Below are 25,662 nucleotides of genomic sequence, written 5' to 3' on the forward strand. Positions count from 1 at the left end.
TGCAGTGAAGCCCTGCCTAACAAAGCAGCAAAGCTTGCAGGTTAATTTTTTAAGCTAATCAATATTAGTCAGCACTACAAGATGTTTAAGAGCAAGTCCACAAATAGCCCTGGCCAAAGAGCTAATGAAAAGCCCAAATTACCATTTTGGAAACTGCTCTCCATCTCCCAAAGAGCTCATCTAACACAGCAGTGCCGGGGCTCAGGGCTGACAAATGCCCAGTGCAGCACATCAGGGGATTGCTCAACAATTCCAGCTCCTCTGTGGGGCTGTGAAACCCTTCAAGGAAAGACTCTCAAGGCAGGAGGCTGCTGCACATTCACCAACAGCTGAGGAAGGCAGCAAAACCTTCGTGGAATAGGAATCATCACTGGGCTGTGTGCATCAATCCAGTGTGAGATGGAAACCCAGATCCTCTCCTGTGTGTGCTATTTCTGCAGGCAGGATCGAGGACTGAGCTCAAAGACAGATGAGGTTTAAATGGAGATGTAACACGAGATAAAAAAGAGCATCAACAAAAGGCACTGCGGGTGCCTGCAGGAGCCCTGTCCTTTCCTAGGCAGAAGCACTCAGATAAAAATCAAAAACCCAAAAGGCAACAATTTGAACAGTGATCAAGAATGATGACATTACTGGACTAACCCACAGCCACAACCCCCATCTGCAGAGATGGATGGGTTCTCACAGACACAGCACAGCCCAGCAGGGAGTGCAGTGCAAATGGAAATGAACGTGTTGGGGGCCACCCCACCTTCCCAAAGCCCCCAAACTGAGCTGCTGCACCAGACTCAGGGAAGGTTACTGGCAAAAGCTAAGCTGGCTGCTCCAGGTCAAATCCAGGCTCCATCCCAGACATAGCAAACACCCTCCACTTCCAGTTCCTGCCACCCCAGCTGAGCCTGCAGAGAAGCAGAATCACCCTTTTCTCTGCAAAAACAGAGAAGGGGAAGACAGCAGAGCCCTGCTGGTGTGTGCTCATGGACACAGACCATCCCAGTGGCTGCAGGGGAGAGCCAGCAACCCCAGAGCTCCTTCCTCCCACTGCCTCTCCCTTTGGGAATGGGCCCTGCTGCACCAGGAATTCCCAAGAAATGCCCCTCAGCCCCAGGTGCCCGCTGGGCCCAGCAGGAGCTGCCAGCAGCTGTTTTGGGAGGCAGCTCCCTGGGGAGACATCTCTGACCCCCTGTGCCAGCAGCTGCCACCAGCCTGTGCCCAGGGTCCCCAGCCCAGCAGGGACCATGCTGCAGCCTTTCACTGGAAGTGGGGCACCCCCTACCCTGACCCAGCTGCTTCTCATGGGGTGATCAGAACTGACACAGAACTGATGTAACCTCGGCCTCCCACCGCCACAGAAGGAAAATAACCTTTGGCTTTGTAGGTGTTCTGACATTGAAAAAATAAATAATAGAGAGAACCCTTGCTGCAAATCATTGTCATCTGTGTTGTGCTCATAACTGTTCATATTCCCCTGCTCCCAGCAAGCAGCAGCTGCTTGGAGTGAGGGATGGAAACCTCGGGGAGAACCTGCAGCTGATGGCAGAACTGATCCCAACAGGCAGGGAATTCCTGGGACAGCAGCTCTGGGAGCTCCAGAGGAATGTGCTGCAGAAGGGCCTGATGGCAGGGCTGGCACACTGACACGAGGGTCACAGCTCTGCTGTCACCCAGCACAGGACACAGCCCCTCCCTGTGCTCCCTCCTCCAGGGGCAGCAGGAACCAGGAGCTGCTCCTGGTCTGTAGCTGTCACTCTGCTCCACATTAACATGTTTCTAAAGAGTATGGAAGCACATCTAATGAAATATGCAGGCTCAAAGTATTAGCAGAGTATGGAGTCAGGAAAAAGCTATATTCTTGTCAAAATGACTAACTGTACAGTGCTGCTCATATTTATCTTCAAACATGTGCTTAATCTGTTACATTTTTAAGGACCTTACTGCTACTGAAAGTAGTTTTCTTTTATATTTTGAAATGGCTTGGTATAGAAAACCATATACCAACTTTGCATAAAACATGTGAATGAAAAAAAAAAGAAAAGGCATTGTAAACCTTCAGCCCAAGCTCCCCTGAGACCTTGAACACAAACTGCTCCTTGCTTCATTTACCTACACCAGCAGCACACCTGGTTCTTGCAGAAACAAGGCTGTCAAAGTGCTGTAGCAAGGAAAGCCATTTGAAAAAACACTTATCAAATTTATCTCCCCATTGAACATTTCTCACTGCATCATTAATAAAGGAGGGTGTAGACAAGCACCTCTGAATGCAACATTAAGAGAGAGTCCTGCACTGCAATGATTTACTTTCAAAGTGACACTGGTTCAGTGAAAACCTTGCAGTACACAAATTTCCATCCTGAAAAGGCCTGGAAAGCAAGTGACAACTGGGAAAACAAAGTTTAGCCCATGATCTCAGACTTAACCTCCTTGCATTTCAGAGTCTCTCTTGAAGGTGGAATATTATTACTAATGTTGATGTTTCCCTGCTACTTGGGTGTGGGCTGAGGCCAAAGGTGCTCTTGCTTGGCCCAGTTTCTAAGTGGCTCAGGACAGGGATTGCATAAATCCCTGAGCTGGCCATGCTCATTCAGTCCTGTGAGAACTCCTGCCCAGCACAGGGACAGCCCAGCCACACTCAGGTCCCTGCAGGCCTTGCTCCAAGCCTCCATCAGCTCTGGAGTGAAAAACACCAGAGAGCTCTGACACCCTCCCCACTCAGCCTGAGGAGCAGCTGAAAATTGTTGATCTTACAAAGCTGCCTCAGAGCCAGGATTAAAGGTGGTGCAACAGGCCAGGTGCCACTGTGCAGGGCTGTCCCTGCAGTCTGAGCTTTGGGAAGCACCAGGAGTGCTCTGGGTGTGCTGTGAGCCCAGCCTGGTCCTACACTGGCACTGCCCTGGCTCTGTGTGACCTCAGCAGGGCTGGCACAAAATGCCAGGAGCCTGATTCCAGCCAAGGAGCTGCTGTGTCACTGCTCAGCGAGGCAGGAGAGCAGCTGGACAGAACAGAAAGAACAGAATTTCCTAGCAGCAGATCTGCAAAATCAGTTAAAGACCCCAAAAGCCAACACATTTTCATCTGTTGATCAGCAGTACTGACAGATCTGCTGCTCCCTGGAGCTGCAGCTCCAGGACTGTGACTCACGTGGTCAGCAATGGTCCGGCCCAGCTTGTCCATCCTGGAGCCGGCCTCTGCGATCTTCTTGGCTGCACTGATCACATCTGACGTGTTCTTCAGAGGACCTTTTCCCCTGCAAAACAGAGCACACGCTCCCTCCTAGCACCAGGAAACCACAGCAGTGAATTCTGGGTCCCTTTCCTCATTCTGTCCCACCCTGTGCTGGCAGTGACTCCTCACCCAAAGGGCTGGAGCAGTTATTACAGCACCTTCATTTCCAAGAGTTACCCCCTTTCAGCTCTTCCCCACATTTAGCTTAAATCCAGGAATAAAAACATCTTAAATTTTACTGCTTTGAGAAGCTTAATGATGATAAGAGATAACATTTTAGAAGATGGATTTGCAATTTTTATGGAATGGAACATGAAGTTTAAAAAACAGCGTTATAAAAAATCTGGTAAATTAATTTCAAAAGGCATCAAAAACCCTCTCTTTCCTCTGCCAGTAACTGTACTAGGAACTATTTCTGCAGTATGGCAATATTGAGAAGCCCATAGAATTTAATGCTGTAAAGAACTGAGCAAATATATATATATATATATTCCTGGGGATAAGAATCACCCTTAAGAAAGAAAGGCAATAACTGCTGTGTATCTCTAGATCAATTTAAACAGTTATTACCACCCAGCCACTGCACAATAATGCATCTCCCCAGTTAATATGCAGCTGGAACAGGGCACCATTTAAAAGAGATTATAAGAAGTGAGACTCTTAGGAGAACTTGCACCGTGTCTCATTGAAAGCCCAGCAGCCCAGGCAGCTGGGAGTGAGCACAAATTAAAAAGCCTCACCTGGTGAAGTCTGTCATCTCCATCATGATCATACACATCTGCTTGGCCAGGACAATGATGTCATTGCCACTGTCATCCCATTTTGACACTTCAGCATCCAATTTACTCTTTTCCTCCTGGAAGCTGGCGACCTGCTCAGCAATCTTGGCTTTCTGCTCTTGAGGGAGCTGAGCCATGATAGCCTGCAAGAGAAGAGTTTTCTCATATGGCCTCCTGCTGCCTTGTAGAGGCTTTTTGGAACATTTCACTAATAACCAATTTCAGTCATGTAGATGGGGGATAAAACTTTAATAGCAATCCTCTACCTAGAGGCTTTACAGAGCCATTTGCTTCCATTTTGAATCAAAGTTTATACTCTTTTTAAAGAAAAAGTGCCCAGAAAGACAAGCTGACACTTAAAATATGGTCCTTTGCATGATAAAGCTGTTAAGACTCCAAACAAATTTGCCACATATTACCATCCCTCAAAATAAAACTGCATGAAGAAGGAGGACTTGTCTTTTACAGAAAATTTCAACATTTTAAAATTAAGTTCCACTTGGGTATTGAGGATAATAAGAAATATTACCAGTCTCTTCCCTGCAAAAAGCTAGCTGTACTCTTTTGAAACATGTCTGCTGAGGAAAGAGTAAGTGAAAATAAAGAGTATGTGCTTACTCCCAAATAAAATCTCTCAGACTGGGTTTATAGCCTGTGTAAGACTCCATGGCCTTGCCTTCATAAATACTGGGAGCACAGATGCCTCCAGGAGCAGGCAAAAAGGAGCCTTTGGTACTAAAAATCCTCTGGCAGTAGATGTGCTAAGAGGTAAATGAGCAATGTCTGCATTTAAATAGAAGGGGGTGAGGGTCCAGGCATAGGAAGTGCTTGTGCCAGGGAGGGGAGCATAAAAACACTCCCAGCTGGTGAAATTCCCAAGCCAACGTGGCCCAGGTTTGATAAATAAGGTCTGGCCACTTCTTGCCTGGCAGGAAGAGCCTCCACAAAAAATCTGCCATGGCACCTTCCCAAGAGTGTAAATTGTTATTGATCCAGAGGGGCTGTGTCAAATAAAAGCAATAGGTAAGGCTTGGTCTTCCTTCAATGCACTGATTTTAGGGTTTCACCTCTTAATGATTATATATTGCCTATCAATGCTTTCATTTTTGAGTCACAGGAAATGCAGTTAGTTGAAATGATTTCATTTCTGAGTTCCTCTCAATGTTGTCTTGATAAAATGCTCAGTGACCAAACACACCAGCACGTGTGTGAGGACACATTTTGGGAAGATTTTTTTCTCATAAAGTTAATGTTTGTCTGTTGAAAATAACATTAATCCAATGAGTGATCTGCCTCCTGCAGAAGCTCACTCGACTACAGTGTCTGTGATATCAAAATGTGATGTAGTTTCTCGGTACTAAAAGGATTTTGATCTTTCAGAATACCCAAAATAAACCACAGACATTTCTCACATCCGTCAGACCAACTGCATTTCACTCAACCTCCTTTCCAGGAGAATGCTGGAAACAAAACATGCCAGTTTTCTGATCCAGCATTTTTATCACCACCCCCCTCAAATTTAACCTAGGTTTTCAAAGCAAGCTGAAGGGTTCCTTGAAGGCAGATCACACTTGGCTAAAGCTGAGGTTTGTGCCTCACCCTTGCACTCTGTCCAGCAATGAGCTGATCATCCTCAGTCTGGATGCTGGTTCTGCTGCGGACGTCGAAATCCTCGGTCTCAAAGTCAGAATCATCCAGCTCCTCAGGAGTCTGAGGAAAAAGCATTCAAGCAGAGTCAAACTACAGATTTCATGGCTCTGGAAACCAACAAGAATATTATTTTTCAAGCAGAGAGAATGGAAATCAGTGGGGGTAAAAATTATTCCATGTTTTCAACAAAAAGGTAAATACAGGGACTGTATCCAGCTCTGAACACGTGTGATTTTATGTGCTTGACTGCTCCTGTTAAACACCATAGGGATCCCAGAATCACACAGCAGTAACTAAACAGCTGAGATTTGTTAGGACATTAATGCACTCAGCATCTGAAAGACAGAAAAAAGTTCTTGCAAAGCGAGCAGTGCTTTTGCAAGTTGATTAAATGTAAAAGCTTCACTCGAGATTCTGAAGCTGGAATTACACACAGCTCTAAGGGCCGGTTCAGAAGCACAGACAGTGTCTTCAGCACAATTATGAATCAAAGCATTGACTAAATTAACAACAGATAAAATATCTCAAAATTTATCCTTATCCCTTGGGAAAAGCTGAAAAATTTCAGCTAGTAAGGGCCAGCTTTTATGCTGTAGGCTAAACACATCTGACCTAGTTCCTGCTTGCCTAGGATTTATTTTTGCTACTGCCAGTCTGTAGCAGGCAAACTTTTTATAAAGCTTATCAAGTTTAAACAGCATGTTTGTCAAAATACTACATCTTTGCTAAAGAGGCACTTCATGACAATTCTCCAGAGCTGGGTCAACAAAGAACTTCACTGATAGATGCAATAAATTGTGATTAACAGATAAGATGCAAATAAAGTCCCTGTTCTTTAGATTTTTTCCCTATGATTTGAATTTCACAGACTAGTCTTCTACAACAGACACTTTGTGATACAATGAAAATAGAGATGGACATGCAAAATAATTGCCAGAAAGCAAAGGTGGGTATGGTGACAATCAAGACTTTGGGTATTTCAGCCTCCTCTCCAGGCCCTGGAGAACAGGATATACCCACAACATCAGCAGAGGGACACACACTAAGAAGGAGCTCAATGTATCAATATTAAAAAAAAAAGAAATAGCATAAAGAAAACAGTTCTGCTGTACATGATTGTGTCTGTGACTCCCCTCTGCCCATCCCTCCCAAAGCCCAGGACACACAAAGTGTAACTCTGCCTTTCAAGTGCCACCAAGGACAGAAACTCCTCTGGGGTGACGAGCCTGGGCAGCAGGGAGGGGGGAAGAACTTCTCTTCAATAAATACAGATATAGTGAGATGGTAGTTTTGAAAATACCCTGCATAAACACAAAAATGAGGTGTTGCAGTGGCTTCTCCTGCTGGTCCCTGTAAAGAGCAAGAGACTCTGCACAAAGCTGAAGTGAATGAGCCCCCGTGAGCAGGGTTCCACCAAGCCCTGGAGAGATTTGGATAGCTCTTTTATCCCAAAATAAACTCTCTGGACAACAAGTGCTAATATTTTAACTTCCTTCTAGGTGGCTGCTGTGTGGGCAGGGAGCTGCTGTTGGCTGCTGGCAGTGGAGCTGTGGCTCCCTGGCCCTGGAGGGTGGCACAGGGCAAAGCTCAGCGTTCCTGGCACTGCCAGCCTGGGTAACTGCTGCCCACTGGCACTCCCAGCTCCCTGTCCTGACTGACAAGGGCTTCAGCAGGCAGGGATGTCCTCAACTACCACTGGCTGTCTATAAATCCTGAGCTTGTCTGGCAAAAATTCCACGGGGAGCACAGATGTGGTTGTCAGCTTTTCTCCTGGTTTTTCATCTGATCCTTCCTTTAAGCAGCAAACATGGAAGATGCCACTGCAATGGTTACTGTAATATCTTCTGGGGCTGTACAATTCTTGATTTACTGACCAACAAGCTGCATCTGCCATGGTCACCAGTATGAAAGACCAAGGCAGTTTCTCACAGTAAACGAAATACAAGGAAAAGAGGAAAAAAGGAATAAACCCCCTATATTTGTCTTTGTTACGTCTGGCTCCTGCCCATTTTTGCCTCAGTAAGATCCAAGGAATAGGTCCATGGATCAGCTGCAACCAGAACTTCCTTTTCTGCATCCCTTCAACCAACTGCACCCTTCTGTGTCTGGCCTGCCAGAAATGAGGGCTCCCAAGTCACACCCACTGCAAGCACACAGCAGTCAAGGCCTCTGAGAGCTGCCCTGTTTACCCAGGTTAGCCAATTAACAAATTACATGCTCTACCAACTACAGACTGAACTCATCTCAGCTTCCTTTTGACTAACTAACATTAATTCTCAAAATTTACTTAATGAAGAGCTATTAGGTTTTATTTCTAAGCTCCAAACCATCAACAAACATCTATAGTTCTGAATTAATTTGCTGTTGTTAACTGAAAGGTCACTGATTTCAGCACATTAACGAGCCAGGCATTACCATGAGATTACAAAAGATGCATGAAGGGTATTTAGCATCACAACTCGGGCCATCATCGATGCTCAGATCTGGTTAATGAATCTGAATCCAAAGGCACTGCTCAAGTGCTCCACAGCGATTAGCACATTTGAAGACTGAATGTTAATAGGAGCTAAATGAAAATGTTCTCCTGCCTGCTCTCCATCATCCCGGCGCTGTCAGTCCAACAGGGGCAGGGAAGGCAGTGGGAAGCTGGGGAAGCTGTGCTCACCCGGATCATCAGCACGGCTTTCCTGATGTCGCGGATGCCGTCGTACACGAGCCGCGAGGCGTCGATGAACTCGTTCTCGTCCATGGGCTGGGCGGGGTCGGAGCTCAGCGCTTCCACTGCAGCCTCCACCTGCTCCGTGAAGCGCGGCATGACTGCGGCCAGAGCACAGGGCGGTCAGTGCCACCCCAGCCACCCTCTGCCGCCCACTCCTGCCCTGCTCCTGACTGTCCTGCAAGCTGTGCAGTCCTTCCACTGAAATCACAACGTCTGGTACAGGAGGTGAAGTCCTAATCCAGCCCCATTTCTGCTTACTCTGCTGCTCTTTGGTGTTTTCCCCTTGGACAGTGAAGTTTATCACACCCTTCTAATGGACAAGGAGAAAACAACTGGGGAAGCTCCTAGAAACTATGGGATCAAATATTAATTGTTTGTTTGATGTTCCCTGCAGATGTACATCACTGTTTTGGGGGGAAAGAAGTCGTGCTACCATCAGGAGACTCAAGTTTAAGAAGCACTGGAAGGGGGCAGGTTGCACTGCTGCATTTCAGTGACTCATGGTGCCCCAGGAAGAACATGCCAGAACCAGTTAGAGTCTGCTGTTTCTTCAGTGTCACCCTTGATTCTTCATCAAAGTAATTAAAGCAAAACCAGCAGCGAGTGGCTGGTACTGAAGGAGCCAGAATCACCCCTCACCCTTATGGATGTCACCAGTAGTGCATGGGAACACCCTGATTTGGTGTTTAGGTGTGGGGCACTACAACCTACAATGCTCTTCCAACAGCTCTAAAGATACTTTACAAAATTTACACTAATTATTACCCTAAATTTATTCTGCTGGGGGAATGTGATCGTCCCTCTGGACCCGGAACAGCTGCAGAGCCTGTTGCAATACTGCAAGATGAGCACAGCACAACTTCCAAGCGTTCACTCACGCCTGGGACTCATTCCCAGTGTTTCTGCTTCCCACAGCCCAGTCCATGACAGCGAGCACACTCAGGGACACCTTGTGCACAGCTGAGCTTTGAGCCAGACAACACAGCAAAATCACACTTCTCACTTTGCAACAGTTTTGCAAACAACTCCCACTAATTTGCATTACAGCAAATTGAGTCTTTAACAGATTTCACAGGTACACGGGGACCCAGCTGCCCACAAGCTTTCCAGCAACAGCAATCAGGGCTCCTGGGAGTGAGCGACCCTTACCTGTGTTGGACAGCAGCTTGGTTGCCTCCAGCACCTTCTCCGTGTACACCCCGGGCTCGTAGTTGTCCATCTCCGAGGTGACCACGTGGATGACGCGGGCGGCGCGGCCCCGGATGGCGCCCGCCGTGCGGTCCAAGCCGTCCACGTCCTTCTCTTGGAGAGCGATGACACATTTGTTTACATCTTCTAAAATGTGATTCTCTGGAGGTAAAAGAAGGAGGATTTAGATGGTAATGTCGTTTCTGTCGCAGTCATCAGCGTGGCAATTGCTCAGGGTGGGACCTGCTCTACAGAAGCTCCATGGAGATGCTGTCAGGCATTAATGTGAAGGTCACAACCAGCAAAGAGCTGCCCTTGCACAGGAGGTGTCAAAAAGCCATCAATCCATTCACCAATTGGCCTCCACACGTCCTGCCCCTGTTTGTACTCGATTTTACCAAAACGAAAGCTGAGTTCTGCTGAGCTCTCCCCTGGTTCCTTTCCATATTTCTCCCCTGGACTGCCCCAGCCCTTATTCCAAATACCTGCAAACCACTCCCCTGCCGGTGCACGTGGGGTGATGGGCACCTCCCCAGCACCACACCTACTCCCCTCAACACTCCAACAGACACTTGGTGCACGTTTCCAGCTTCCTCCAGAGTGTTTTCCTACAGCCACACACATTCCATCAGAGCACATTACACCGTCAGTCGCCCATTCCCATCTGAGACACATAATGTATGCAGTGAATAATGTGGAAAGCATTCCAGCCACACAGCACTCACTGGCTGTTCAGAAAACAAACAAAAAAATAAAAGCAAGACCTCTGTTTGCAATTAGCTTTTAAAATATACTTTTTCTAGTTTTGTAAAGAGATATATTCCCTATTCATTGAGTACAAGAAGCCCAAAATGGGGAAAACCTTTTAAGAGTTTTCTGAAGATGCCTTAAGAAATCGGGACCTTTATTTATGGAAACCTACCCTAAAGATCTCCCAAACTGTTAATACAGACTTCCAAACTCTGCTAAAGAACTCTTTAATGTACCAGGACTAATGTTTCAGTATCATCATCCAACACCAGCATTTGGGCTGCCTGGTAAGAAACCAACTTGGAAACATTTCTGCTCTGTCACTTAAAATAGTTTCCAGTGTTAATTACCATTGACTTAATCTTTCTACACTGCCAACCCTTGCAAGTGGCTTTTATTCCCTCTGCAGGTAGTAAAAGAGCCATTTTGCAAGAGTTTGTAGAGACAAGAAGCTCATAGTGCTGGCTGGGAGAGGATTTGGAAGAACTGTCTGAAAGGATTGCTGCGAGAAGCTACGCCTGATTTACATAAAATTAACACAGCCAGGTGCAATATTGCCAGACTTCAGTAAGTAACCTGGGCAAAAATTACACTTGTGAAATCCCTCTGAAGCAACTCAGCCTGAGCAGGTTCAGCTGAGGGCAGAATGTGGCCCTGAGAGAGCAAAGAGCAGGTTCATTAGTGATTTGACAAGTCAGTGAGCAGGCACAGGAGCCACGGCGAGCACAGAGGGTATTTAAAGAAGAGACAGCCCTGGGAGCTGCAAGAGCCCAAAGAAAAAGCTTCGGCGCCAGGCCAAAACACAGACTGTTTATTGCTTCAATTCCTAAATGAATAAATTAAGCCACAGACCATTTAAAAGCCTCTTTGGATTATCTGAACTTTAATAAAAGGCATGGACAAAATGAAGGTGAATGTTTAAATGTCTGCTGATCATTTAATGCCTTTTGCAGATGTGAAGTGGCCAGGAAGTCCCTTCTAGAGGGAGATAACCCACAGGGCAGCTGCAAAGGGCCCAGGGAAGTGCAGGACTGTCAGGTCTATCTGTTCTGGAGATATTTTCCAGCTGGATGATAACAGATAAGATCCAACACTGTGCTGAGTCCTTGTAAATACTCCCAGTGCTCCCCATCCTATGGGCACACAGAGCATGGGCTCCCCACCAGCACCTCTGGGGATGGGAGAAGGCTGTCCCACACCCAAACCCCCCTGTCCTCCTGCTGAGCACGAGAAACATCCCACAGCAACACAGCACAGGCAAAAGCCAAGGGACCTTGTCCCACCAAAATAGCTACAGGGAACGTGGTGTGGTTGGGCAACAAGGTAAAAGGAAAGGTATTTTTCCCATAGAAATGATTTTTAGACCAAACAAGGAAATACATTAAATTGTGAAAAGCTACAGAATAAAAAGTCACCCACGACTGTCAATCCTCAATCCACTCCTACCAAACACCTTCCACCTCCACCCACCTCCACATTAAAGGGATGAAGCAATGCTTTTCCAAACAACCCCAGCAGCTTCTGCGGGAGTCTGAGGGCTACAGGAGATCAAAATCAAAGAGGAACAGTCGGGAGATGAAGCCCCAGATTCATAAACACAGCTGTGCTTCTCTGCTGCACCGCCTGTGGAAGGTCTCAGAACCACTTCCACGCTGAACCTCTGCTGCCAAGGGGCACTGCAGGAGCCAGGCCAGGCAGCACATGGAGCAAACACTGGGGACTTCACACTCTTGTAAATACACTGTTCATCCTGGCAATATTCACTGGGAGGCTCTTCAGAAAAAAATAGCTCCACTGAGATGGGCAATCTGTGGCATAAACCTCTGTCAGCAGCAGAGGAACAGAAGGCAGCAAATGGAATGGTTTTAAAGAGGGTTTCAAAGGAGATTCAGGTAATTTCAGAACATTGAATTTGACAATTACATGGTGCTATCAGCAACTGCTCTAAAGAACAGAGATAGTGGGCACACCAACACACCCAGAGTGCTTTGGGAAGGCACTGATAAGAGAGATAAGAATTACAGAAGGTACAGGAGAGCTTTGAAATGAGGAATAATGAAAGAGGCAGAGACTGTGCAGTCAGGGAAGCGATGACTGACAAAGTGCATGGCAGAACTCTGCAGGTTTGCAAACACCATGAAGAGACAGAAGGGGGAAAAACCTTTTCACCATCTTTAGTACAAGTAGGGGCATCAAATGAAGCAAACAGGCGACAGTGCAAAACAAGGAGGTTCTTCACAGGGAGCACACTTCAGCTGTGAATCTTTGCACAGGATGATGGAGGTGCCAGCAGTTTATAATGCTCGAAAGAACAACTAACACCAGCTTAAATGAGAAAAATCTGTCAAGGATTGCTCAGGAGATAGCACCTCTGATGCTGGAGCTCCCTGAGCTGCACATCACTCATGGCTGGAGGCACACAGACATCTCTAGGCCACAGGGCTCCTGCGCCATCCACCTCCCATCCTGACAGCGAGCCTTCCCCACACCCTGCCCCAGCTCAACAGGGCCCTTCTGCTGCTGTACCTGTGAAAGTGCTGTCACTGCAAGCTCACCTGGGCCCTGTGCACTGAAGGATGAAGGATCTTTCTTCTATGATGTTCTGCTGTTACCTAAACCCAGCATCTCTTTCATCAAGCCTTTACTTGTGGATAATTGATACAATTCTGTAGCATGAGCTGAATGGTGAAGCCTTTACTTCAGCACACCACACAGTAGGGATGTGGGATGGCTTACATACATATTTATATATGCACTCACAAGAACTCCTTTACATTCTGCTTACATCCCAGTTAGTAACTGATACAAACATCCTAATAACCCCAAACAGCACTTGATATAAATCATGCTCGCCATGACTTTATCCAAAGAGAAGCTCAGACTTCTAGCAGATGAACTGGAGTTGTGGCATTATATGGAAAACATTTATCAAAGTTCAAACAAATAATACTTTAAGAGTATTTATTGCTTTAATATTTTTCTACCATCTCTTCGATAACACACACATAAAAATAGTTACTGAATGCACTTGAATATCTGGAGTTGTCTCAAACTACATCTCCTTGACTCCATTTTGGTGGTAAGCACTCACTTGAGGTGAACTCTCATGAGTCAATGTGCCACCACTCCAGGAAATAAACTTTCTCTGCTTACTGCCAAGCTCCTGAGAGTACAGCCATGCAATAGATTTGGTTATTTAGCCAAAACTCCTAGTTCTGTACTAACCTGCATCCCTGCAGAAGACAGGGTTGTCCTGCCCACAACTCCCTTGAATCTTGTGGTGCTAAACCTGGACTACAAGGGAAGGAAAGTGCTTTGGCAGCTCCACACAGGCTGTGCTTGTATGGACTCCCAGCTTTTCTTTCTCACATGTTTGTACACTTGTGGGAAAGCTTCAAGTGGAGCCTCAAACCTCAGCACACAATTCCCTCTGCAGAGATTCCCCAAAGCTCCTCCCAGCTGTGCAATTCCAGCTGCTGCTGCCCAGGGAGCACCCACGGATACAGCGAGCTCGGACACTGAACTGCCCCAGAACTTAATGCTCACTCATTGCAAACAGGAATTTTACTGAGAACCCAGGGAGCCACAATACAGTGTGTATGACAATGCAGATGACTCATCACAGGAACACCACTTGGGCCTTTGTTTGGTTTTTCTTAATAATTAAAAAAATACTGCCTCTTAATTCAGGACCTTAATTTCTCATCTACATTTTCTACCTATGTTCACTTGGTACTTCTGACTCCTCCTCCTGCACATCCTCCTGTGAAATCACTCTTTACAACTCGAGGTTTTAAGTCACTTCAGATGCCCAAACCTGCCTGCACCACGGAAATTAGAATCCCAGCTTACAGAGGTGATTTGTGAACACCATTGCAGACGCAATTCACATGGTTACATTTCCATGTCCTCTGACTAGAGCACAATTAAAGGATGTGGAAATAAAAATGCTCCCATTATTTTTAGGTCACAGCAGCTGATAGTGGGTCTTTATCAAGATGCTGATAAAACGGATTATCTTGGCAAGTATTTTGCCAAATGTAATTATTAATCTATTATAATGATCCAATCTCTTTTAAAAACTCTTAAAACTTTCCTAAAGCTGACATGGTATGAACAGTTTTATTTTAATTAACTTGTACAACCACAGTTTGATATTCAGTTTTGTTTACATGGCAGTCTAAGGTGACCTGAGGGATCATTTTTTCTGCTAGTTCCTACCTTGGACATAAACATGTTCTATTTCCCCCTGAGTTACTGGTGAGCCTTGTCTACAGCAGCTAAATGGCAATTCATCCTTAGTTCAGCCAGCAATTCCAAACCTTGGGACATAAAGTGTCTTCTCCATGAAACCAGACCTCCTGCTGCACTTTCCCACCTCGGTGGGCACAGTGTCATCCCAGGTGAGATGTGACAACACCATCCCTTCCAAAATCCTCACAGACTCCAGAACACGTGTCCAAACCACCCCTGTCCAGGACTGAGCTCTCAGGAGGGTGATTATGGCTCAGCCAGGCCCTGGTTACCTGAGACAGCCAGGAAGTCGTCGATGGAAGTGATGTCATCCACGGCATCCGTCAGCACGCGCACCTGCCTCTCCCACTGCTCCTTGAACAGATCCATGTTCTCCTGAGCCAGCTTGCTCTGGGGCTTAGCAGCCAGAGCCAGGGCAGCATTGATGACCTGCAAAAAACACCTCTGGATTTTTAAAACATATCCCAACAAAATTATTACCGCCTGTGTGTTTATCCAATGAACTCAGCAGCAGACAAAGCAAGTTTAATAAGTTTTGAGGAACTCGATGTTTAAACACAGAAGTGTTTAATTTTGTTGCTCTCATATCCAACTCATACCTGCTTCCATGTTTATTATGGGTAGTTATTAGAAGCAAAATCACTTGGCAAGTTTTCACAAGAGCTGGTTTCACCTGTCTTTAGCAGCTCGTGGTAACAAGGTGTTGCTTTCCCAGTGCAGGCTGTGTTGTTAAGTATTTTAGACAGGATGACATTTAGTACACTCAAGGCTGCATTTGCTACTTGCCAAAACCTCAGTAAAAAGGTCAAAAAGGGATTAATCTTATACAGACTGAAGTAGAAACAATATGCAAATACAAAATTAAAGCTAAATTTTGATTTATCAGTTTTCCTTGCAGGTTTACTCTGGGTCTTGCCAGTAATTGTTGTAAAGACTTCAGATTTCTGCTGTGGCTGTGAACAAGCCAGATAAGCCAGGGAACGGGAGATGCTTCTTCTGAATACCCTCTCCTAATTTTCTTCAAACCTCAAAACCAGAATCTACACCAGCTCCTAGTTTTTCTTAGCAGAACAAATGCTACAGGTGCTGCTGGGTCACAGAGCTTACGCTGTGTCCACTAACTGGTCATTTAAACAACCACAAAAGCCTCTTTGAATGGGGGGAGAAACCAATCTCAACAGCCTGGTCCTGCTCCTGCAGTGTTGATTCTGCAGCAGAATGACCTGGAGAGGTGCCAGGCGTGAGGAGCCATCCTCAGTCAGAGTGTGACAATCCCAGCCCTGCTCCCAAGCACCTGGAGTCAGAGCTAATTAACTCACAACTTCAAGGTGTCATTTTTCTTCTCCGCTTTAGGACTGTATTAATTTCACCAACTTGTCGACCAAAACATGCAAGCACCAGATGTTCCCGCTTTTCCAAAATCTACTTTCTCTACCTGCTTCATTTACAAGTGTCACAAAGCATTTAAAAAAATATATAACTCACTAAAGATGGAAATGCTGGTGATGTCAAAAATACTGGGACAGCACTGAGTGAATCAGGCAGGAGGAGGAGGCTGCCTCACCCGAGGAATGGCAGGAGTTAGCAGAGACAGGAGAATCCACACACGGGCTGGGCTGCTCCCCACGCTGCCTCTGGAGCTGGGGCTGCAGCTCTGGGCCACAAACCCAGCCCAGCTCCGTGGCTTTGGTGACAGTGCCCAACACAAGCAGCAGCACCTGAGCCTGAGCACCATCTGCTCAGGGGTCTGTGGGGATGAACACGCCTCTGACCCCTGGAGGAACAGCACTGTCCCTGTCCCAGCCACCAAGGGCTTCTCCACTGCTCCAGCCAGCCCAGGGGGACACCTTTGTGGCACTGGCAGGAGTCAGGATGTGCCTCTGGAATGTCCCTGCTGCCAGCCACAGTCCCTGCTGCTCTGCCACCCTCACTCATGGAACTGAAAGTCCTGAAAACCCCCAAAAAGCCTTGCAACACCCAAGAAAATTATGTTTAGAATTTTAAAATCAAATAGAAGTTTTAGAGAGGCAAAGTTGTGCTCAGCTGCTCAAGAGCCCTGATTTGCAGTCCAGCCACTGCCACCTCTCCTCCCAGTCTGATGGATGTAATGAATTAACCACCTATCAATCAAAATCTAGATATCCAAGATTTCATGAAGATGAATCTGAACAAGTGTCCTGGAAACAAGAGAGATAAACCAGACAATGCTCTAGAAATCTGCTCCCACTTCTATCCTGTTAGGAACTGTCACTGCAGAGACAGAGATGGTGGCGAGGCGATACCAAGGGTCAGGACATTTCCTCTGCTTTTCCCAACCTGCCTTGGCCCATATCAGATATAAAATATCCTGTAAGCCCTGCGACAGGGCAGCATTAATGCTGCAGGAACATATGGCCTGGGTTCCTGCGAGATGTTTGTCTGGCCACAGCAGCTGGCTGCACAATTAATCTTCGCCAACAGCGCATGTCAAGCCCAGCTGCCCATGTTCAGCACCTCGTCACAGGTAACAGCAGAGCTGCCACACAGAGGGCTCTGCAACTGCCCTACAGCCTCTAACTGAGCGTCCTCACCAAATCCAAACACAGGAGGCACAGCATCACCCTCCTCTCAACAGAAATCTTGTTCAACCAGAAAAAGTGCATTTTTTATACATTACAGCAAAAATGTATGGCCATGGTCAATGTATTTTATAAAAATGATCAAGCAAAACCAGTGTTGATCCCTCTCAGACAGACATTCCTGCAGTAGGGAAGCAGCCAGCAGTGCTGCAGATGAGGAAACCTGGTGGGGATATCAAAGGTTATCCATGGTCACTGTGGAGCTAAAGACAAACCCACAGCTCAGGAGAGCCACACAGGTGTGAGTGTGCTCAGGGACAAATTCAGGGCAGCAGACCCAGCTCAGCAATCTCTTTTTATAGCACACATTCCATATCTCCATGTGCAAAGTGGCCACAACAGGCAGCTTCAGCAGGGGTGATAAAAGCCATCACTCTGTGGAGAGAGTTCAGCACTCAACTGAGCAAATCCTCCTGCACCTGTCTCACACCTCTGCTGAGGAACTGTCCCAGGGATCACTGACAACACCCTGCATGTGATCTGTTCCAGGGAATATACTCTGGTATCCAGCACAGTGTGATTGATTTATTTTCCAACAGATGCTTAGAGAGACGTGGGAAAATGACAGGGATGCTGGATCTTAAATAGTCTGTGTACTTAGCAGGACTATGATCCCTTTATTATCTAAAAATAAACACTTTCAGGGGGAGGAGGAAACATTTTTTTGGGGGAAGGGATGGACCACAATACACTTTCTTTCTCCAAAACACATAAAATACTGGGCAACTACTTTAAAATATCAGTAACTCTCACAGGATGGAGACAGACAGAGTTAAAAGCCAGGAAGATCATGACTGGACTATCTGAAATGTAGCCACTTCCATGTAAAACACTTGGCAATTTCAGGGAAATATTTTGTATTTCAGAGCTTTTCAAGTTGCTGCCAGAGCGCTGTGATCACAATGACTCACTGAAGTTGTACAAAGAAAAGAATCAAACAGGGACATTTTGAGCCTATCCAGAAGGAAATGAAGCATGGCAAGAAAACACACTATTTTTATCGGTGCTTTGTTTCATGTAGCAGTTGCAGTGTTGGAGTCAGACAGCTCCACACTCCGTATCACACTTCCAGAGAGTTCCTTGGAGCCTCTCCCTGCACCTCTCAGCTTCCCATGGCAGCAGCCAGGGCTTGCCAGCACCTGGGGAGGCTCAGCATCCCAAAGATTGGAATGGATGTCTCAGTCTGCACCTTGAGTCCTCTTCCCATCCCTTCCATGGGAGCAAGCTGCTGCTTTTCCCAGGTTTTGTGTTCCCTGTTGAGAGCACACATGTCAGAGGGGCTGTGTCCTTCCCCCTTGGCAGGGCAGGTCCCTGCAGTGACTCCTGCCTGGGTTACAGCACTGCAGCTGCTTGGCCCAGGAGCTCTCTCAAAAAGCTCAGCTATTCTGGCCAGAAAACACCTGAACCACAGACAAACCTGTGGGTAAATTACAGCCACTGGGCCAGCCACAATTAATTCTTTTAGGCTAAATTTAGGATGGCTTCCAGCCTCAGCTTTATAGCACCGCAGCTGAAAGTCAGAGAGGCCAGAAGGAAGCTCTTCCATGTGGTGGTGTTCTTACAAAGAATAATTTTGAATACTTGGCTGGCATGGCCAAAGGAAGAAACATCACTTGGGACAGGAACACTATCACCCAGCTATGTGCACTGCAATCTCAACCTGTTGTATCTTACTCAGTGCACACCATGAGTGACCCACACCCATTTCAGTGATTTAGGCACTTCTTGATTTTTGCCTCAGTCCTTTTGGTAAGAAGCTTTTGCTCCTTTCAGGAGAATGTTCTTCCTGCAGCTGGTTTGGCTTTTCCTTGATTCCTAGGATTGATTTAGGATGTTACTGTGCCCCAACAAGGAGTTTTTCAGTTTCAGAAGCTCTGAGGGGAACCCCCAGTCCTCTCCCCTCACTACACCCCACTGCTTTACAACCAAAACATCTGCAGTTCCTAAATAACTCACTTGGGCTTGGGGTTTATATAAAGATCTTGACTCACCAGATTTCTTGTGGCATTTGGATAATGAGTTGGAAAGTAGCTTTGTGGCCTATAGATCCAGGATACTTTGCATTTGTAAAAAGAAAAAATGAATAAAACAAGCCCCCACCTATCAGCTCTCATCCCAGGGGCAGAGGAACACGTGGCACACACAGACAGCGCCCCAGCGGGGATGTGAAATCAGTTTTACTCAGGAGTATATGAAAAGAAGCCCACCAAGCCTCTCTGCCCTTGCCCAGGTGGATTTTAATCCCATATTTTCCTATAATAAAGAAAGCATAGCTTGCTTCCTGGCAGTTCTTCAGAAGCTCCTCATAATTTAACTTTACATACACAAGATGCCAGAGCTGCCTGCAGCGCTCACCCTGCTCATGCCCTTCCCTGCTCCTCACTGCATTTTGCTCCAAGTGTTAAAATTGGTTTTTGAGGAGGATGTTGCAGTCACTCCCAGTCACATCCCAGGCAGGTTTGCATGCCCACATCTGCGTGTGCCAGCCCTCCACGTACTGGAGTACAGCAAAAAGCACTCTGCAGGCTCTGATGAGCTGAAATGCCTGGGAGCAAAACACACAGCAGATTGTTTTACACTCTCAGAAGCTCTAATGGCAGTGACCAGCAATGAACAGAGGCTGATGCACCGAAAGAGGAAGGAAAAGTTTCCTTTGATTTCCAATTCTTTGTTCCCATGTACAAAAGGCACTTTGAGCACTTTCCTTTCCTGCGAGTTACGCGCAGTGACTGAGGGATCTCTGCAGATATTCACTGTCCTGTGCCACTGCTGGAACGACCACAGATCCACACTGAGTAACTCAGAACCACAGATTGGTCTGGGCTGGAAAGGACCCTAAAGTTCATCTCTTTCCAATGGCAGGGACACCTCCCACCATCCCAGGTGGCTCCAATGTCCAGCCTGGCCTTGGGCACTGCCAGGGATGCAGGGGCAGCCCAGCTGCTCTGGGCACCCTGTGCCAGGGCCTGCTCACCCTGCCAGGGAACAATTCCTCATTCCCGATATCCCATCCAGCCCTGCCCCTGGCACTGGGGTACAATTCCTGATGCAGAGTCCCTCCCCAGGTTCCTTGCAGCCCCTTCAGACGCTGTCAGGGGCTCTGAGGTCTCCCCACAACCTCCTCTTCTCCAGGCTGAACATTCCCAGCTCTCCCAGCCTGGCTCCATAGGGGAGGTGCTCCCCTCAGCACAAAGCTCTTCTCCAGCCCAGCATGTTCTGTCACAGAAGTATTTGCTATAAAGACTATTTCCATTCTGTGTATAGATAATTATCCTATCAATTTCCCCATCCATGAAGAAAGCATTTTCATTTGGAGCTGAGGACTGATTTTGTAGTGCCAGTCCAAGTAGAAGCTGCAAGAATTTTGGTGCCATTTATGTTGCTCCATTCTGCATTTATCTGGCTTCAAATGCTGAAACTTTGGGGGATCTCAGGGATTTTGTTTCTTTCCTGGAAGCTGTTACACCATTGTGCTCCCCAGATCCTGTGCCTGTGATGAAACAAAGGGCTCTTACTCACACACTTCTTTCTACAGAACTGAATCCTCTTCCTGCTCTTGGCTTATTTTCATGCACCAGTAACTGTTTGAATTTCTAAAATTGCTTCTTTTCTGGTCAGCCTTGGCCAGTGCTGGCAGTTCTTCCCAGTGAGCCCGGGTGATGTAAATCTGCAGCCCAAGTGTTAAGTTTTTAATAAAAGCACTTCTACTCAATGCCAATAAAATGTTTCAAGCACCTGCAATTAAACAGTCTGGAGACAGATCTGCTCGTTAGAACATTCAAAAAATCTGACAGTCTTTCAGAGAGATGAAAAAAGGGGACAATTGTTTGATGTTAAGTCTTTACTGCAAGAAAAATGAATTTCTCTCCTTCTCCAACAGCCACCAGGAAATTGGTGGTGACTGGGGACTCAAGGAGAACTAAGTCTGCTGGTCACATTTGGGTTTGATTGATTTGAGGGGTGGTCTGCAGGGTTTTTTTATTTCTCTAAGGTACTCCAACTTTTAAACAAAAGTTTCTGGAACTCTCCATGGGATTCCTTCTGCTTTGGTATTTTGTTTCTGTGTCAGTAGGTGTGATCACATATGAGCCATCTGCCTCATCAGAAATCTATAAGCAGCAAATGGCTTTTCAAGCAGTTCAAAATTGGAATAGAAGGATGTGAACAAGCAGTTATTAAAACAAGATGTTAATATGAGAAGAGCCAATTTATTTTTATTAAAAATGTAATTTAATCCAAGAATTCTCTGGAGTCGTTTGATGGGTGAGGCGTGTGTGTGGCGAGCAATTCCAAGCACACCCCAGCAGGTACGGAGGGGGCTGGGAAGGAGCTGTGCTGCCTGGGGGCTCAAAGCTTCTGTGGAGGATGAGCTCCTTGGGCTGGGGTGGAGAAAGGCCCAGCCCGGCCTTTCACAGGGGAACAGGGCCTGTGTGCCCTGGGCAGGTACGTCCTGCAGGCACCTCCCAGCAGAGGCTCAGACTCCAGGGCAATGGGCCCCAGCTTTGGCTGGCAGAGGCAAACACCCAACCTGATTGGAGCTCTACCCACAGTCATTTCTTACACCTCTCAGCCTGACTGCACTTTGGGTAGGAGGCTACAGATGAACTTCATGGAGGCTGCAAAGACCAAGCAAATCAATGCATAGCTGGTAAAAAAGGAGCTCAAGTCATAGCAGACTGTCACATCAAAGGCTGGAGCAATTCCTCCTCTCAGGAGCTGGGCTGGGGCATTCTCACTGCTGGTTTCTAACACCTACAGCCTGGATGATCAGAAACACTCCAATGGTTTCAGCTCTTTTCCCAGGCATCTTTAATGCAAGATGCTGTTACAAAACAGCCTTTGCAGGCTCCCAAGGCAAGTCCTTCCCTTCCTGGAGACAGCGCAGCCGCCAGAGCTGGGAGCGAGGAGAGGATCCAGGATCCTGAGTCGAGATAAACAAACAAAACTTTCCCTGATTCACCACTGGCAAGCTCTGTGTTCAGTGAGAAGGCAAAGAAAACTTCCCCCTGCTCTGCGAGGCAAAGGCAGGCACAGGCAGCTATTCCAAGCATTTCACAGCAGTAATTTTCCATTAAGAAAGACAGTTTAAGCTTTTTTTTTTAGATTTAACTGTAGTGATGGAGAACTTTGCTCCTTCACCTTAACCCCCTCCAGCCTGGCTTGTTCCCAGCACCCATCCAGGCAGGGCTGAGGGAACTCCTGCGAGGTGCTGGACAAAGCTGGCTGCTCCCTCACACAGAATTCCAGCAATTCTCAAAAGAAAGAATTCAGGCAGGCTGGTAAGTCAGGGCCTGAGGAAGAAAACACAGTGACCCTGTGAAGCTGCCTTATTTCTGCCCTGTAAACCCAGACTAAAATCACCCAGCTGGCTACTCTGGCACAGCTCATCCCAGCAGCTCCTCCTGCACCCTCAAAGGGAGCTCTAAATATCCCATTAAGTCTTCAACTTCACATTAATTTCTGCGCTAATTGGCTGGGGACCCACAAGCAGGAAGGATGATGTTACTCCTGAGGAAGAGCTGATTTCCAGGAACAAAACCACGCTAAATAAATTGACTGCTTGTTTCTGTAGAGACCTTTTGATGAAAATTTTTCCGCATTTTCTTTTTCCTCAAAGAAAATTTTAAACCTGAAGAGGTCTGAGCCCAAGGGTGACACTGGCAACGACTGACTGCTTGTCAATACCAACAAAACTTCCAGGTTTTCCCCAGGCAGCTTGAAGAGTTGCATGTTCCTTCCTCCTGCTGCCAGTTCAATGGCTCCTGATGGCAAGGGAGCAAATTATGGCTCTATTTGAGCTACAGCTTTTATAATTAACTCTACAGATTGATTTCTGCAGAAATCATTCTTTAACCAGGAATTCCCTACTCCCAGAATGGCTTCTACTCAGATAAACTACTAAAGAGGTTACCTGGGACTCAAGTGCATTAAATTTCAGTTTCATCTTTCAAGCACAGCAATACTTTGAATTACATTTCATACATTGTATTTCTGTGTGCTACTGATATCTTGACGTTTCAGGGACTATTGTAATTACTGATTGACTTGACTCATTCTGAATCCAGCATCTTCCTGGAAAAACACCATCTGAGCCAAAAAATCCCCTCTAAAAACATATAGGGCATATAATGTTGGGTTATCCTGTATCTTATGCCTAATGCACACATTTGTTCAGCACAGCCACCTAAGAAGTAGCTGTGAACCTCATTAGGAAAAAACTGCAAAATAAATTGTCTAGAAAAGGCAATAAAATCTCACTTTGCTGTTCTTGATATTGAGAATCTTTTAGAGATTGTGGAGAATACCCGAGGTTTGGGGACAAGCTGAGGAAGGCAGCTGAGGAGGAGGAGGAGGATGGAGAGCTGTGCTGCTTGCACTGGCACCAGACGAGCCATTGTTACCAGAAAACACAGATGCCATTTGTAAAACAGCTTAGACAAGTGCCCCTAATTATCTCTCAGGATTCACAACATGTTTAAATACTCTTAGAGCATTAAAGAATCAACCCAAGAGCATGTAATGTAATATAAAAGCACTCTTTCAACTGCTATGAACATCTACAGTGTCATTTACTAATCTCTTGGTGACGACCCTGAAATTAAGGCAAGACTGTGCAGAGGAGCGTCTCAACTGTAGGCTTGGAAGTTCAGAGATGTGACCTTTGTAAAGCCAAAATCCATCAGTTAAAGCCCTTGTGCATTTATAGATACTCAGAGCTTCCAATGTGTGTTAAATATATTGTCCATAATCCCCAGTCAAAGGTTAACAGCTGCACTTCAGGAGATGTGGCTACACTGGTGACTACAGCTGGGTCATTATTTCATGCTGACTACCACGGTGCTTATTTTATCCAGGAGTAGATTTATTTAAATAGGCAGTTAGTTGCTGGAAAAGCAAAGATAGAAGAGTCTGAAATACACACAATTTCAGCAATGGGGGGAGGAAAACACCCCCACAGACTTGGACAAGCACCAGAAACATTTCGATTCAAAGAGAACCTAACTTTCTTCAGATGATTATTTTCAAAAGCAGCAGCATTTGTTTGGAACACCCTGCGTTAGACACCCATATTCTGGGAGAGAACTAAAAAAAACTTACATCAGCCTAGTTGGCTCCTTCAGGAAAGAGCAAGCCCTCATATCAGGGAAGATGGATTTCTAAAAGCTTTTTCTTCCACATGCTCTGTTCCAACTGCAGAACCTGACCTTTGGTTTCAGCAGCCGTGCACAGCCCTCACCCAGGGCAGGGCAGGAACTGCTCAGCCCAATGCAGGAGTGGGAGCACAGAGAGCCACCCCGGGATGCCCGAAGGATTAGGATTGAATGTTAGGATTTAATGTTTCAGGCTTTATGTTCAGGGACCTCTCTTCACCTGTTTAACAGCACAGTTACCTGCAGGTCATACAAAAGGCAAACCAGTCCTGCTCCTCACACTGCCTTCACCCATTCCCTCTAAATCCCCTCCTGCTGGGGTGGGTACAGGTGAGCACCCCTCTTCCTTTTGATTAAAAACACCAATACAGATGGGAAAACCTGAAGAAATTCCAAGTAATCCTGAGACAATACACTTTATTTTCATAAAATGTCATTTTGCCAGTTTTTCTGAGCACATATTTTCTGTTCGTTCCTCCTTAGCAACAACCACTTATTTGGATGTTTTAGATCTGAATTTCCTGTTGCTTTAAAAAATGTAAATTACACAAATCAACAGCACCCTGCAGTCTTCAGGGGTTCATCCAAGTATCTAGTTGTTGACATTTAAAACACCAGGCTGTCAAGAAGGAAGAGGATAGTCTAGTGCTTATATAAACTTAATTTCCTTGTTTCCATTAAAAAGTTATTAATTAAAAGGTAGTCTCAGCCAGGCTCACACTGTTCACACATAACCAACTTCCTCTCATCCTACTCCATCGGGAAGATTATTTGGCATATTTATATTCTACTCAGGCAAAAATAGTATTTTATAATTCATCTTACAGCATGCCCAGGAGCAGTGCTAGCACCTTCACAAAGCACCTTCCTGCAGCACAGATGTGCACAGGATACCACTGAAGCTTCCCACATTTCCTAACTGCAGGTTACTGGAATGTCCTGGCCAAATGGAATTAGAGCTGTGACATAAAAACAACCCTTTCACATCAGTGATTCCTTTGCCATGAAGTTCAAAGTTCTAAGTCTTGATGCCTATGCTGCATTTCATCCTCTGCATGTACCAAGGGAAAAAACCAAGTTCTGCAGCAAGACACAGCCACTGTGACAGCAGAGCAGCCCTAAGCAGCAGCAGCAGGTTGGGGTTTGTCTCCTCACCTGGGGACACAGGGCCTCCAGCTGGCTGGCTGACATCCGGACCAGCTTCACACCCTCCTCGTTGTTGGAGATGGAGCAGGCCAAGTTGGCAACCTGTGTCAGAGAGGGGAGAAAACAAAACACAGCTGTTAGAATTGGGGTTATTTCCTTCTGGAGAAAACTTTTGCCTAATCCCA

At 46.3% G+C, this 25,662-nt stretch overlaps 1 protein-coding gene across 3 annotated transcripts in view; it reads right to left on the reverse strand.

The window, feature by feature from the left end:
- CTNNA1 (catenin alpha 1) overlaps positions 1-25,662 on the reverse strand; it is a 117,299-nt gene that overhangs the window by 5,593 nt on the left and 86,044 nt on the right. For all 3 annotated transcript variants that reach the window (XM_074552114.1, XM_014271340.3, XM_074552115.1), the window contains 7 exons: positions 25,487-25,579; positions 14,835-14,991; positions 9,520-9,720; positions 8,317-8,468; positions 5,601-5,711; positions 3,963-4,144; positions 3,139-3,244 (listed from right to left, as the gene is read on the reverse strand). In XM_074552114.1, the coding sequence (XP_074408215.1) occupies positions 3,139-3,244; positions 3,963-4,144; positions 5,601-5,711; positions 8,317-8,468; positions 9,520-9,720; positions 14,835-14,991; positions 25,487-25,579 (1,002 nt within the window). The remainder of the gene's footprint in view (positions 1-3,138; positions 3,245-3,962; positions 4,145-5,600; positions 5,712-8,316; positions 8,469-9,519; positions 9,721-14,834; positions 14,992-25,486; positions 25,580-25,662) is intronic.

This window comes from Zonotrichia albicollis, chromosome 15 (assembly GCF_047830755.1).
Source record: "Zonotrichia albicollis isolate bZonAlb1 chromosome 15, bZonAlb1.hap1, whole genome shotgun sequence".
Classification (NCBI taxonomy): Eukaryota; Metazoa; Chordata; class Aves; order Passeriformes; family Passerellidae; genus Zonotrichia; species Zonotrichia albicollis.